Raw genomic sequence first — 15,126 nt, forward strand, 5'->3', positions numbered from 1 at the left:
CGTCGAGGTTCGTGAGCTTCGCGATGACCTTGATGTCGGAGTCGGACAGTGGCTCGTCGAAACGGCGGATGAGCGCCTCCGCCGCCTTGGCCGTCATGGTTTCTTTGGGCCCGAGGATGCCAAGGCCGTGGACGATGCGGAGCGTTGCCCGCTGGCTGACCGGAACGGTGGACGGGTTCTTCGCCTGGCGGGCGCTCTGGCGGGTCGGCACCGCGGCAGGCCTGGGGCGGGCGGGCGTCTTGGCTCTGGCAGGAGGCTTGCCCAGGGCGGATGGTGCAGCAGGGGCAAACAGCTGGCCCGCCCCCTCCCCGCCCTCGCCGGCGATCTGCAGGTGGCAAACCTGGGAGGTCACCGCGCCGAGCTGCACAGCGTGGGTGGTGGCCGGACTGGGGGAGTGGCGCGCGAGTGAGAGGGCCGGACCCATGTCGATGACGTCGTCGCAGCCGCTACCAGCTCCCTCTTGGTCAGTGAAGCGGAGTGGCTTGTCCACCGCTGCCGCCGCCCGCGCGTCCACCCTTGGTGGAGGCGACAGCACCTTGTCGGCCACGTCGAAGAAGGCGCCCACCGGATCGTCCTCCTGCGCGCCACCCGGAGCACGAGGCAGAGGCCGGGGCGGCGCGAGCAACGGGATGGCAGAGGCCGCCGGCACGCGCGAGGAGGACGCCCCGCGGGAGCGGCTGGAGCCCGTTCTGGCCCCAGAGCGGCTCTCCCTTGGGGCGCAGTCGACGCGCCTGTCCTTGGAGGAACCGTGTCCGCGACGCGAGGTTGGGGTGCGGCTGTGCGCAGGGGCGGGTGGAGGCGCGGCCGACTCCTTGCCGCGGCTCCGCCCGAGAAGCGTGTCCTTCCAAGACCGTCGCTGGCCAGCGCCGTCGTCGCCGTCGTGGCTGCGCCTGTGGCCCACGGAGGGCATGCCCTTGCAGCCCGAGGACGCCACCTGCGCGGGCGGACGAAGGCGCTGCCCCAGGACTTGCGATGGCCTGCCGTCCTCCACTCCGGCCACCCAGCCCCCCGCGTGCGGGAAGCGCGGGTACGGGCGATCGTCGTTGTCGGAGGACGGGAGTCCGCTCTGCCCGGAGTAGGAGGAGCGCGGGGACAGGGGCAAGCACGACCCATACGCCCCTGAAAAAAAACGGCCCATACGGTCAGATATGCTTTCCAAAAATGCTCAAAAACACTTAAAGAATTGCTAAAAAAAAGGTATGCTTTCTCAAAAAAAAAAAGGCCAGGTATGCCATTGACATCGAGTCGGCGACAGTCGAAATCCCACCCCTCCACGTCTCCATCGTCCTGTTTCTTTCTCCCTCTCCCCTCCGAATCCAAAGCTCCAAACTGAACCCCCCACAAAATCTCTCCTCCCAGGTGTCACCGCCGTGCCCTAGAGCTGCCGCCGTGCCGTGCCGTGCCTAGAGGCCACCGCCGACGTCTCAGCCCCCACACCCCCTGCCCCTCTCACGCGCGTCACCGCCACCGCCGTTCCCGTTCTACCTCAGCGCGACCCTGGTGTCTCCGCTCCCGCACGCCGTTCGTCATGCTGGACATTGGGTTTTAAGGTATCAGCCTTTTTTTTCTTCCTGTCCAGCCCCCACGAATTCTGGGTCGGTTGCGCACCATCTAGATCCGCCCCTTAGTGACGGCCGTTACGCATTAATTCCAGTTACCATCGTTAGGTTTCTAGCAGAGCAGCAGGCGAGCTCTGTGCTGTATTATCTCTAGGGTTTATACCCCGATAATTTGTTTTCGTGTGCTTATGCTCTTTCTAATCTAGAGATTATCGTTCTGTAATTGAGGTTCCAGCAAAATATTTAGTGCTGATGTGCCATTTTGAGTTTGCTTGGCAGCTTGGCGTGACTGTCCACATCTGGCTTGCGGAGAAAAGGAATGGAGCACATGGAGAATGAGAGCCACGAGGGGAAAAAGCAGGATGAAGAGGGGCATCATAACAATGAGGTGAGAATGGTAGAACTCAAGTAACAATGATACGAAATGAGTAGCCTCAAAATGTGTAACCGCCTGCCTGATATTTTACTGATGTTCCAACCTTGTAGTTAAAACTTACTAATTCCTGTCCTTCCACAGTGTTACTATCGTCAGTATGTTTCACTATGTTTGTATTCTGTAGAATTTTGGATTACCTCTATATCTTGTGAGTAAATGATTTTAAAAGTTGTGAGGATTGTTATTCAGTAGTGACGATGTATTTGAATTTCATAATATCATTAACCTTTTTATATATGATACTGCAGTACCCCTGTAGTCTAACTTGATTAGGTTTCTCGTGCTTGGCTAACAATAGTTAACAAAAGGTAGGGTACACCCTATGTAGAGCCCACCTTTGAAAGTATTACAGTTGTGTCAGGTTCAAGACAAAGTGATTAAGGGTAGTTGCTTGGCATTATTTGGTGTAAATTCTCTCCTATTGCCTCTTTATTCCCATGTCACCGTGAGCAAGCTGCCCAAATGCCTTTAAGAAGATGCCAAGTGCATTTTAAATCAAGGAAAAATGTTTTGGCAACATCACACCAATTAAATAAATGGCCTTGTGCACTTAGCTTCTTTTCTCTCGCGCATCTTTAAAAGCCTGGGTAGAATTAATCAGTCATTGTATATGTTGCAATCTTCGTACTTCTTCAAGTTCAAAATTTCTGATTTGTTCTAAATGTTGATTGTTTGTAGGTGGTCCGTCTTGAAGAATACAAGAAGCTTATTGACGTAAAGACGGCTCTCCGCCAGAGTAACCTAAACCCTGAGAGGCCTGGTACTTCCATTGTTCTTTGAGTAATGCCTATTTAATGGAAGTTCTAGTGATTTGCTTAGTCTAACCAGGACGAATTGAAATTCACATAGTAAAGTGTTACGTCCTATCTAAACGAAGTTCATAAGATCTTGATGTTGCAGAACTCGGTAGGTAGATGAGTTGGTTCCTACTATGTGCAAGAAAAGTTTATTGCGATACTCTTCCTAGGACTAAATCAGTAGCACATTCATTTAGACTTAATTTGCAACTCAGTGATACATATCCATTAAACATGTAGGTGGTAATACTAAAAATAATGAAATGGAGCTTCTTAGAGGCAGGGCAGTGTTTAGAGTTACTCATACATACCCACGCATCCTATAAAAACATGGTTTGGAATGTGAACCATGCTTTGCTTTGGTAGCTACTAGCTAGTTCACACGTGTAGGTTTAGAAATCAAATTGTTTCACAGTTTTCTCGTTGGCTAGCATCCTTGTTAAAGAGCATGGAATTCTCTTGGACCAATCCTTGTTAAAGAGCATGGAATTCTCTTGGACCAAGCATTCATTGATCCCCTATAGCTTATAGTGACACAACTTTCCATGCGGTTGTACAAACAACCTAATGTGCCTGCCTGCTGGAACAGTGTTCATTATGTCTGTTTTTTTCCTCTATCTATTCTTTTCCGGATGTTTTGCTCACCTGAGTCTTGAATGTACAAGTTTCTATCTTGATACATGGAATACATAATTATGACGTGGTCAATCATTCATTTTAGATGCAAGTCACCTGAGAACTCTTGATTCCAGTATTAAGCGCAACACAGCAGTTATCAAGAAGCTCAAAGCGATAAACGATGAACAAAAGGATGGCTTAATGGAAGAATTGAAAAGTGTGAATCTAAGCAAATTTGTCAGTGAAGCAGTTTCTTACATTTGTGAGGCCAAACTTCGTTCTGCTGATATACAAGCTGCTGTTCAGGTATAGTAGTTACAGTACCTCCTAGTCTTGAACTCTTAATGCATTCTTAGGTTCTGTCTCACATCCCTGCTCACCATATTTGATTATATAAACTTTTTACCATGTCTTAAATCAGTTGTTTCTATTGATTACAGAATCTCCTGTCCATGAGTGGGTTTGTGCTTGTATGGATGGATGCTCCCACTACCTCAGTCGCGAAATGTGCCCTTAGATCTGTGCGCACTCTGTCACACTACGTTTCTAGTAGGGTGAGAGAATGTGCACAGATCTGAAGGCATTGTTTCATGGTTGAGATAGTGGGAGCAACCACCGATACATGTACAATGGTTTTCCTTATCTGGTAGATATATTCTAAATTTGTTCAGTCTGATTATTTTCCCCCAGTTATTAATGTGTATCTTTACCTATATCTGATTTGCACATCATTGCATATGAACTTTACTTTATTTTTATTTATTGGCATGTAGCCCATGTTACTATTTGCATTATTCCCTTGATCTCCAAATGATTAATAAATTTGACAAAACTCATTTTCTCAAATGTTTTACATGTGTGGATGTGAAATTCATATGATGGAATACTTGTCTGTTAATCTTATTTGTTGCAGATATGCTCGCTACTTCATCAAAGGTACAAGGACTTCTCTCCTTGCCTTATTCAAGGACTGCTGAAAGCCTTCTTTCCAGGGAAAGCTGGAGATGATATAGATCTAGATAAGAACTCAAGGGCCATGAAGAAAAGAAGCACACTGAAGCTTCTTATGGAATTGTATTTTGTTGGAATTGTTGAAGATGCTAGTACTTTCATAAACATTATAAAGGATCTGACGTCGGTGGAACATTTGAAGGACCGTGAAACAACTCAGACAAATTTGACTCTCCTTGCTAGTTTTGCTCGCCAAGGAAAGCATTTTCTTGGATTACAAAAACATGGGCAAGAAGCTTATGATGAGGTCAGCCAAATTTTAGTTTAATTGTGTAGTAGCTGATCATAAAGAAAATGGTAGAGGTGATCTGTCTGTAGTAATTCAGTAATCTTCATTGTGGCCCGGGGTACATTCTTATATATGCAGACATCAAGAAACCCCCCTAAAATGTCGAAAAAAGATATGATACATGTCTCTGTCTTCACAGTAATGGGCAAATCTGCAGGCCCCCAAATGTAACTTTTCGTATAGCGCAATGATGTATGCATATGATAATCTGAATTATTCTGCTGACGTGCCATCATTAGCAACATGTTTACCTTTTCTTAGGCTCATTGATACGTGCAATTAGTTCTTTCAGTGACTGGCTCTGTTCCACAATGAGGTAATTGTACAGTTCTAACCACTTGTTGCTATTCACGGCATTTATTCTATATGCTGCAGTTTTTTATGGGCCTCAATATTACCGATGATCTGAAGACGTTCTTTAAGAAATCCTTGAGCTCTTACTATGATGCCGCAGTTGCAATTCTCCAGTCAGAACATGCGGTATAAAACTTTTCCAACATAATGTTGTTAGGCTAATCTTTTGCTCAATTATTGCTTCAGCATGTTTATTATGCTGCCATTTCATGCATAACTTCCACCGTGCAGTCTCTTCGTGCAATGGAGTCTGAAAATGCAAAGATTTTAAATGTCAAAGGGGAACTAAGTGATGAGAATACTGCCTTGTATGAGAAGCTTCGGAAATCTTTCGATCAGTTATTGCGCTGCGTTTCATCGTGAGCTTCCTTATCGAGACATGTACCACCATATTTATTTATCTCTCATGCAGCTGCACAAGTAGTTCACCTTATTCGCTTAATTGAAGTTCCTTTCAATTTTTACTCTTATTTTACTGCTCCTTCATCTTTATCTTCTATTACAAAACTGAAGTTAATGTGTTGGTCATATGGCTAAAGGACCAAGTGTCAAGTATATCTTCATCTTTTATCTTTTATCTTTTATCTTTTACCTACTAATAAAGCACACATTGATTCTGTCGGGTTCACCGTCGCGACGTTATTGCAAAGACACCCTTGTGTTTTTTATTATTAAACCCGCACTCCCTGTTTTAGTGGATCTGGAAAAAACGTTTCGAGGGAAGCAGGGCGGCTGGGTGGATCAAGGTGGTGCTGGTCGCGCGCGCGCGTGGTAGAGGTGGCCGGAGCCGAGGAAGACGGGAGGCGGCTTGGCAGGGGCTGCTCGGCTGCCGGCCATGGCCGCGAAGGTCGGGTTGTGGGCGCACGAAGCCGAGGCGAGGAGGAGAAACAGGGGGCTGAGAAGGGCAGCGGAGCTCCACCGGAATGGAAGTCGGGCGGTGGGTCAGTGCGCGAGCATGAGTAGGCCCCATGGGAGGGGATCGAGGGAGAGAGGGGGATTGGGAGTGGGCGCTGCCCTCTCCTGCGCGTGACGGCGCTCGGGGGGAGATGGGGATCGATCAGAGGCTCTCCCCTGACGCTAGGTTAAGGAGGGGGAGATAGGCCTTGGGTCGGCCCAGCTACGAAGCTCACCTCTATTTGGGCTGCTTCTTCCGGCCCAAGGCCCAAGCGAGGCAACATAGCAGCAATTTCGGTTCATCCATTAAATAGCCCCGTATCGATTTTTTACATCAAAATCTACCGATTTATATATGTTAGCACGTGTCTAAATCAACAAGCAGACTAGAAAATCAGTACACAGAGGCAAGATGGGACGTTACGAGGGCAATCGCAAAATGGAAAGATCCATAAAATCGTGCGTGGCGGTGGGCTATCAAAAAAGGAATTAAAGAGGGACTTGCATGTTGGTGGGATTATGGTGGGCAATGAGAGAAAGGAAAGAACCAGTAAATGGGTAAAAGAACCAGTAAATGGTGAAATGGAATTAAAGAGAGGGACTTGCATGAACGGTTGATGGGAGAAAAAGGAAAGACCCATTAAATAGGCAAAGAAATTAAGCCCTGATATTGCGACATGCGTGATGGGGGCCAACAAAAACAGAATTAAATAATGGGGTGGATATTCTGCCTGTTTTCTGACCCCTATATTTTTGTATGAGGGTGATTCTTTAGCTAATTTGCACAATATGTTGTATTTACCTGTTTTGTGAGTGATGTGCTAGCGCTTTTGTTGCTTTTCTAACATATTCCTGGCAAACTTATTAGCACACCATTTGCTCGTTGTATTGGCAAATCTAGCCCCGATGTTAATTCCACTTTATACTATATTTTGTAGCATAGCCTTTCAACTTTTGCATTTTATGAGAATATTGTGGACACTTGATCTTTAGTTACATTATTATAGTTTCTAATATGTTGTCATTCATTGCAATCAACAAATACATGGAGAGAGAATAAGCCGTAACACGAGTGGGGTGTTGTGTTCAAATTGAGGACGTGGGTGGCGAATTTTCCTTTGCAAAATTATTTTTGGTGATAAGGATTTTTTTCTCCCGTTGCAACACACGGGCCCTTTTGCTAGTTCACCAAAAAGAAGAACCTATGGTTCGGAATTAGTTAACTAGTAATTTTAGCAGTCAATATAGTGCCTATCACTATCATGGTAGTCTGCAGATGGCTAACAGTCTCTGTTGTTCGGCTGAGCTTTCTCTATATTTTAAACAACAGAAACTGTTGAGGAGAGAATAAATAAACTGTTGCTTCAATTATGTTTTTCACTTTGTTGTTTAGTTTATTGGCATATTTTTGGACCATATACATCTGCTTGCAGAAATCTTGTGAAACATTCAAATATGTTCTCTTGCAGCTTAGCTGAAGCTCTTGATATGCAGCCTCCTGTTATGCCAGATGATGGACATACAACAAGGGTAACTACGGCGTCAGAGTTATCCCCTTCTGGGAAACATTTTTCTGCAGTAGAACCTATCTGGGATGATGAAGACACAAAGGCATTTTATGAGTCTTTGCCTGATCTCAGGTTTCCCTGCGTTTTGATCATATTTTACTTCCGTCTACAGTTTGGAGAACTGCAGTAATTGTACTATGTCATTATTTTGAACCTATGTATATCCTTTTGAGCAGAGTATTCGTGCCTGGTGTACTATTGGGAGAAGCTGAACCAAAGTTGGTAGATCAACATGGAAAGGTTCACGAACAAACTGGTGTAAGAAGGGTCTCTCATACTCACGAAATTTGTGCTGTACAACATAAAGGCTCATTTTGTGGTTGCTTTTGTGTGCTCATCTTTAAAATTACCGTGAGGAACTTGCGAAATTCTGTGTGGTAATGAAACTAAAGCTAGATAAATTATGTTATCCAATGATCACCATTACATCTAATCTCATATGTTTTGCAATTAGACTGACAAAAGTAGCTAGTCAAACACCTAAAAATGGGTCAAGCAAACAAGATTATCATAATAAACAGTGACGCCAAATGGAGCTTACATGATGTTCAATAATATTTGTCTTAATGAACAGAATTATCAAATATTGCCATGTCGAGTTGGTAATTTCTGACTATGTAGCCAGCTCATTCTTTTTATTCTAAATTTTCCATATTTTCTTTTACTTGAAAGTTTGCCCCCGTTTGGTTACTCCCGCATACTTCCTTGTCTTTTTATCACATGCTGCCATCGTCTCCCCCCTACTGTCATGACTTATGCTAATTAACCTTTTAGTGTGGAGTACCTTTTTTTGAGATAGCTGCTAGATTTTTTCTAGGCCATTGCACCTGACCCCACTTTATTTATATCTTCATAAAGTATTTGACCAATCTGTGGCAAATATGCTAAATTTTGTTTTAGGAGCATAAATTGGAACAAGGAGCTGAAGTTCAAAACAATGCTGAAGCTTCTGTCCCTGAGCACCAGTTGGAAGGAAAAACAAATGTTGGATCCAAGAATAGAGAAAAAAAAGATAAAACAGGCAAAGAAATTTCTAAAGAAAAAGAGGCTGATCAAAAAGGAGATATTGAAAGAGAAAAAGTAAGAGTCACAGATGGCGCAAGTTTGGACAACCTGCTTCAGAGGCTGCCAAGGTGTGTGAGCCGAGATCTAATTGACCAATTGACGGTAATAACAAGTTGACAACTGGTCAACTGCATTACATACTTCTGTGCATTTGAGATGGTTCCACCTTATTCTTAAACTCCATTTATTCATTCTTTCAGGTGGAGTTTTGCTATCTGAATTCTAAAGCAAACAGGAAGAAACTTGCACGAGCTTTATTCAATGTTCCAAGGACTTCGTTGGAACTGTTACCTTTCTACTCCCGTTTAGTTGCCACTTTGTCCACATGCATGAAGGATCTCCCAAGTATGCTCTTGTCAATGCTTGAAGAAGAGTTTAACTTTTTGATGAACAAGAAGGTTTGTCTTGTATTCATGTATTTCTTGGTCCTTGTTGTCGATAATACACTGTTTTATTTGACACTTGTAAGAAAAAATGTTTTTGGTTCTTTCAATTTTTTTACCGCTCCATTGTTCTGTGGTGACATATGTAATTCAAATTCAGTATAACTAACAGGGTTATCTACTTTGCAGCACTAATTATTGTTCTCTGTTATATTCCTCCTTTCAGGATCAGATCAAAATCGAAACAAAAATTAGAAATATTAGATTTATTGGGGAATTGTGCAAATTCAATATTGCTCCATCAGGCCTTGTTTTTAGTTGTTTGAAGGTAAGCAAATCAAATAAATCCAGTTACGGAATTAGTGCTTTCCTGTTTATTATGCTTCTGTTGAGTTTTTAAATTCCCTGTGTTCTTGTTTAACTACCTTTTGGATGGTACAGAATAGTTCTGTTCCACGTGGAATAATAATTAGCGCACTAAATGTGGTAGGCAGTACAAAGGTTAACTAGATAGGCTGGGAAACATAGTTAGCTATGTATGTTCCAAATCACTGATACAAGTGGATGTGTCATGCTGTGATCACGTGGGTAATTTCTGACCACATGGAAAGGCATGGCATTTCCTGCGGATGAAGGTTTCAGACCACACTATTGATTTTGTCTTTCTCCGATGAAAAATTCTCGCCTGTCTGTTTTCTTCTGGTAAGACCATATCCCAACTTTCCACTTTTGTTGCGAGCTAGCTGGGAGCTTGTGCTCAGCTGGCAACTATTAGACCTTTTCTGTGTGCGAGGTCCAAGCTGCACGCTCATTTGTGCTTATTAACTTTTATCCTTTTAGTTGCCAAAGCATTACACCCTACTCAATTGCGCAAATCCTCTCACTTGTGAAGGACTGGAGAGACCCTAGGCATTGAAGGGTTTTGCGGAATGCGCCCTTCATTATTCTTATTTAAAGTTGACAAGTCGAAGGTGCTGTAATCCGGCTGAGTCGCCACTATGCAGAATGATGTCTTTGCCCAATGTGACCCTATCCCCTGGCCGGTTGCCCCTTCACATCCTTATCTGGTATTGATGCACAGCTGGCTGCTGCTATGCTGAATGCGCCTTTGACAAATGCCCCAACTTCATTATCTCTTTTGTAAAGTTGATGGGCTGAAGGTGCCATGATCCGACGCGGCAGATAGCCATAGCTACGCTGAATGCCCCTCACTTCATGATCTTTATTTAGAAGTTGGCAGCATGACTAGCGTGCATACATCCATACAAAATGGATATAATTTATCATATTGCAAGCTTGCAACACCACAAATCAATCAATTTGCAACTGCCAACTTAATTTGGTCATTGTGATTATTTGCATTTTCAGGCTTGCCTAGATGATTTTAGCCATCATAACATTGATGTGGCCTGCAATCTTCTTGAGACCTGCGGGCGCTTTCTTTATCTCTCACAAGGAACTACAGTTCGCATGTCAAACATGCTGGAAATACTGAGGAGGTTGAAAAATGTGAAGAATTTGGATCCACACCACAGCACACTTGTAGAGAACGCCTATTACTTATGCAAACCACCAGAAAGATCTGCCAGAGTCTCTAAAGTCCGGCCACCTCTGCATCAGGTAAGTCTTTTTATCTTTTTCTGTTCTTTCTGGTATTTTCAGACTTATGTGTGCATAAATTGTTACATTGAAGAACTAATATTGTCTTTCTATGCATGCAGTACATAAGGAAGCTGCTTTTCTCAGATCTTGATAAAACAAGTGTTCAGCATGTTCTTCGTCAGTTACGCAAGTTACCTTGGGCTGAGTGTGAGGAGTACCTGGTGAAATGTTTTCTCAAGGTTCACAAGGGAAAATATAGCCAAGTTCATCTGATTGCTCTTCTAACTGCTGGTCTTAGTCACTATCATGATGATTTTCATGTGGCTGTGGTAGATGAGGTGAGTTACCTTGCTGAAACAGATGGTTTGGAAAAACTTTGGCTGAGACGGTAAACCATTGCATGAGAAGTCGGTAGCAGAATTCATTTCACATTTCACATAAAAATATTATATATGGCGTGTAAAGTTGTACCATGAATAGTGGACCAGTTTTCCAGCCTATCATGTGCACTCGTATAGTCATATGTCTATCTCCGTTCTCTCTTTACGTTCTCTGTGTTTGGTGCTCAACTTTGTTTCTTCTTTCTTTCCTTGAGCTCCGACTGTTCTTTAAAAAATGCTTAGCAAGTGTATTCCATATTTTCGTATATTTTTGTATTTGAGATTTATTTTGTCTTTTTAGTTGAGATTACTAGCATGTTGTTATTTTGTAGAGCATTATAAAAATCTTGTATTACGCATATGTAACAGTAACATAGTATATCAAGGAACAAAGTTTGATCCCCTTTATTTAATGACACTTTGATTATAAAAGGATTAGCTGATGTAGTGGTTTCCTTGTATCTGGATTCAGGTTCTAGAAGAGATTAGAGTTGGACTTGAGCTGAATGACTATGCAATGCAACAGCGACAACTTGCCCACATGCGATTCCTTGGGGAGCTGTATAACTACGAGCATATTGATTCATCAGTTATATTTGACACATTGTACCTTATTACTGTATTTGGTCATGGAACACTGGAAGTGAGTAAACACATCCAAACTTACTAGCTATCTTTACTTTGTTTTCTTTATATTGTTATTTCAGCAATCCATTTTCTAGCTTATACAGTGCGAAGTTTTTCCAATTTAGTATGTCTTAAAGAAACACATGCTCTTATAAATATGATAATGTTCTTGATAACTAGAGTACCTTTTACCGTGCTATTCTTCAACTTATTTTTATTCTTAAATTCATTGTTTAACGTGCTTGGTATGCATAATTATTCATTCGAACTGTATGCCTTATGAATCTCCCCCAAAAAAGGTTTGCATCTCTTTTCTGCGATCCTGGATAAGTATGCTGCAAACGTAAAGAAGTTACTAGATTCTCATTCTTTCTCTCTAATGCCTTGCGCATGCTTAATCATCTATTCTAAAGGAATCAATGTAATTTGTCACATAAGTGAATTTATCCTTTGGATTAATCCTGTGCAGCAAGATCTGCTTGATCCCCCAGAAGATTTCTTCAGGATAAGGATGATTGTTACACTTCTCCAGACGTGTGGTCACTATTTTGATAGAGGCTCTTCAAAAAGAAAGCTTGACAGATTTTTGCTACATTTTCAAAGATATATTCTGAACAAAGGGCCATTGCCACTTGATGTTGAGTTTGATGTGCAGGTAGTGTTGTTCTAAACACCAGCAACTTACTAGATGTTGCATTTTTAAAGCATAAATGCATGTCGAGTCTTCATTGTACTCCATCCGTTCCTAAATATATGTCTTTTTTAGAGATTTCAATATGGACTACATACGGAGCAAAATGAGTGAATCTACACTCTAAATATGTCTATATACATCTGTATGTAGTTTCTATTGGAATCTCTAAAAAGACTTATATTTAGGAACGGAGGGAATATATGTAAGCATATGGTTATGATACAATGTAAGTGGAGAAGAACTGTTATGATACATCAAGTTGAATGTCCAGTGCAAGGTGAGCCAATACAGTTCTGCTTGTTTTGTCTCTTTTCTGGACATCATAGCTATCAGGCTGTGACTTGAGAGATAGAGAAATTATCTGGATATAGTTGGTAGTGACATTTCAACATTTTGACCTGCAATGTTGAGTGGGTTGGCTTCAAACTTAGTATGGAAGCAAGGGGTACTTTGTCTGTCACCAATATGCAAAATATTAAATATCTAGAGAGATATGTGCATTTAGGAATGCCAAATGCGTATAAGTAACTGGATATTCTTGATTTTGTATTATCCAATTCATAATAATACGTTGTTGACAAAAGTCAGTCAGCAACTTAGCGTCGACTGTAACTTATGGCACACTGTTATTATTGTTTTAGATATCCTGTGCACTATGTTGGAGGACATGGAACTGTTTACTTCTTAGACCGGTTTATTGTGCTTAGTCTTTTACTTCCATGTTGAACTGCTTTAATTTGGTTAGCAAATTGTGCAGTACTCAAATAGCATGCTAGACCACAGTATATGTGATTATCCTTCTATAGATTAACTGATTAAGAGATGTCTCTAAAGTGAGTATAGCTCCTAATTTACTTTACAACTGCAGGACATGTTTGCTGAGCTACGGCCTAACATGACTAGGTATTCATCTCCAGAACTGTTGGCTTCTGCTCTGGCTGAGCTTGAAGAAAATGAGAAGACGAAACAATCCGAAAGTGCTGCTTCTGATGTCAGCTGCAAGAGCTCAGCAAACAGGCCTGACAAAAATGGCAGGGGCCACGAAGAAGTAGCAGACAGTGAAAGCTACTCAGGTAGCAGAAGCATCTATCGCGATGGAAGTGAAGATGGAGATTCTCTGTACGAAGAAAACTCAGATGGCAGGTCAGGGAATGGGGTTGTAGATGACGATGACACCAGGCCTTCTGGTTCTGATGAAGAAGAAAGGGTCCAGGTTAGACATAAGGTGGTGCAAGTTGACCCTAAGGAGCAGGAAGACTTTGACCGGGAGCTGAGGGCCCTTCTACAGGAAAGCTTGGAGTCGCGCAAGTTGGAGCCACGGGTGAAATCCACTTTGAATATGACTGTACCGATGAAAATCGTTGAGGGGTCAAAGGACTCGAGAGCCACTGAAAGAGAGAGTGGAGAAGAGCTTACAGCTGAGGAAAGTGGTAATGCTGGGGGCGGTAGTGAGGTCAAGGTGTGCGTCAGGGTGCTTGTGAAGAAAGGGCACAAGCAGCAGACAAGGCAAATGCTCATTCCTGGGGACTGCTCACTCGTTCAGAGCACAAAGCAGCAAGAGGCGGCTCTGCTCGAGGAGAAGCAAAACATCAAGCAGAAAATCCTGGAATACAACGAGAGGGAGGAGGAAGAATTCAACGCATCATCATTCCAAACTGGGTTCTGGGGTCAAGGAGGAAGCAGCGCAGGCGGCAGTATCGGCTCGGCCGGTCGTGGTTCATGGGACGGTTCAAACAGAGGCGGTCGCGGCCGGCAGCGGTACTACATCGCCGGCGGGATCTATCATGGCTATGGCAGGGGAAGGTGACCTGCCTCGTGGTGCTAACTAAAATCGCGGTTTAATTCACCGCTGCCTTGCGAAATGGAAACCCAAATGATGAACTAACGTAATTTTGGAAGTGGCCTACTCTGCTGGGCAAATAGCCCCCATGTTTACAGTCACTTGTAAGTGGGTTTCGTCCCCGGTAACAGGTTTAGGATGGCACTTTTTTTCTTTCGACTGGTTTAGGCGGTTTCTCTTGTACATAAGATGTTCTTGGTCACTCTTCCCTCAAAAAAAAAAACTTGCCTCAAATAAAAGATGTTCTAAGTCTTCTTTGTATTTTGTGTTAAATTTTGACTAGAGATTCAACTAACAAAATATTAATGCATGTCATCAAAATTTATATTGTTGGATTTGTATTTAAATGCAGTTTCCAATTATATTATTTTTATGACATGCATTAATATTTTATTAGTTAAATTTAAGGTCAAAATTTGACATAGAATATGAAGGGGACTAATAAACCAGGAGGGGGGTAGTATCTCAGAAGATGAAGAATAGCTTCCTTCCTTGAGTTCCCCAAAAGGTCTGCAGCCTTGTTAAAAAAAATGTCTGCAGCTGCAAACGGTAGAATCTGAGCACGAGGATGACAGTCCACTCCGATCTACTCTACCACCCACCTTTTATCAGTGCATTGTTACTCGCTTGAGCTGTTCCCGTCCTCGGTGCCTCATGCATGATTTAAAGGCTGGACCACAGCCTTCCCCCTTCTCCGCGCCATGATTAAGGCTCTGACCCAGCACGCGCTTGTGCATATCTGCCATGAGCATCCATCGAGCTTTCCACTCAACAATTACGAGGGGGGCACACCGCGGGCACGAGCCCCCTATGCGGAGCGGAGCTAGCCCAATTGGATCGCCCGGCAGTGGTGGTGCCAAGGCCACCACTAGGGCGCGCCCGACCGACGTTGCGTCAAACGGCTGTGCAGCCACAGGGAAGCGCATCTCGCATGCGAATCCATCATCCATGGATCGCTCGCGGCTCGGCCCCCCTGCTCTGATCCGCTCCCCCCTCGGGCCACAGTACA

The 15,126-nt window shown here is 43.4% G+C and overlaps 1 protein-coding gene across 1 annotated transcript; it reads left to right on the forward strand.

The window, feature by feature from the left end:
- The first annotated feature begins 1,244 nt into the window (after positions 1-1,244).
- LOC123189860 (regulator of nonsense transcripts UPF2) lies at positions 1,245-14,316 on the forward strand. Its single transcript, XM_044602370.1, has 17 exons — positions 1,245-1,550; positions 1,839-1,947; positions 2,674-2,755; positions 3,514-3,716; positions 4,324-4,668; positions 5,086-5,190; positions 5,296-5,423; positions 7,428-7,598; positions 7,703-7,784; positions 8,427-8,693; positions 8,792-8,989; positions 9,201-9,302; positions 10,343-10,594; positions 10,696-10,914; positions 11,429-11,599; positions 12,053-12,238; positions 13,146-14,316. Exons 2-17 carry the CDS (start codon positions 1,879-1,881, stop codon positions 14,082-14,084), a joined length of 3,519 nt encoding a protein of 1,172 aa, XP_044458305.1. The 5' UTR covers positions 1,245-1,550; positions 1,839-1,878; the 3' UTR covers positions 14,085-14,316.
- The last annotated feature ends 810 nt before the right edge of the window (positions 14,317-15,126 follow it).

This window comes from Triticum aestivum, chromosome 2A, assembly GCF_018294505.1.
Source record: "Triticum aestivum cultivar Chinese Spring chromosome 2A, IWGSC CS RefSeq v2.1, whole genome shotgun sequence".
Lineage (NCBI taxonomy): Eukaryota > Viridiplantae > Streptophyta > Magnoliopsida > Poales > Poaceae > Triticum > Triticum aestivum.

Coding starts and splice junctions, on each gene's coding strand:
- LOC123189860 (XM_044602370.1), top strand. CDS start 1,879: ATGGAGCACATGGAGAATGAGAGCCACGAGGGGAAAAAGCAGGATGAA. Junction 1,948..2,673: donor AGGGGCATCATAACAATGAG/GTGAGAATGGTA, acceptor GATTGTTTGTAG/GTGGTCCGTCTTGAAGAATA. Junction 8,990..9,200: donor ACTTTTTGATGAACAAGAAG/GTTTGTCTTGTA, acceptor TCCTCCTTTCAG/GATCAGATCAAAATCGAAAC.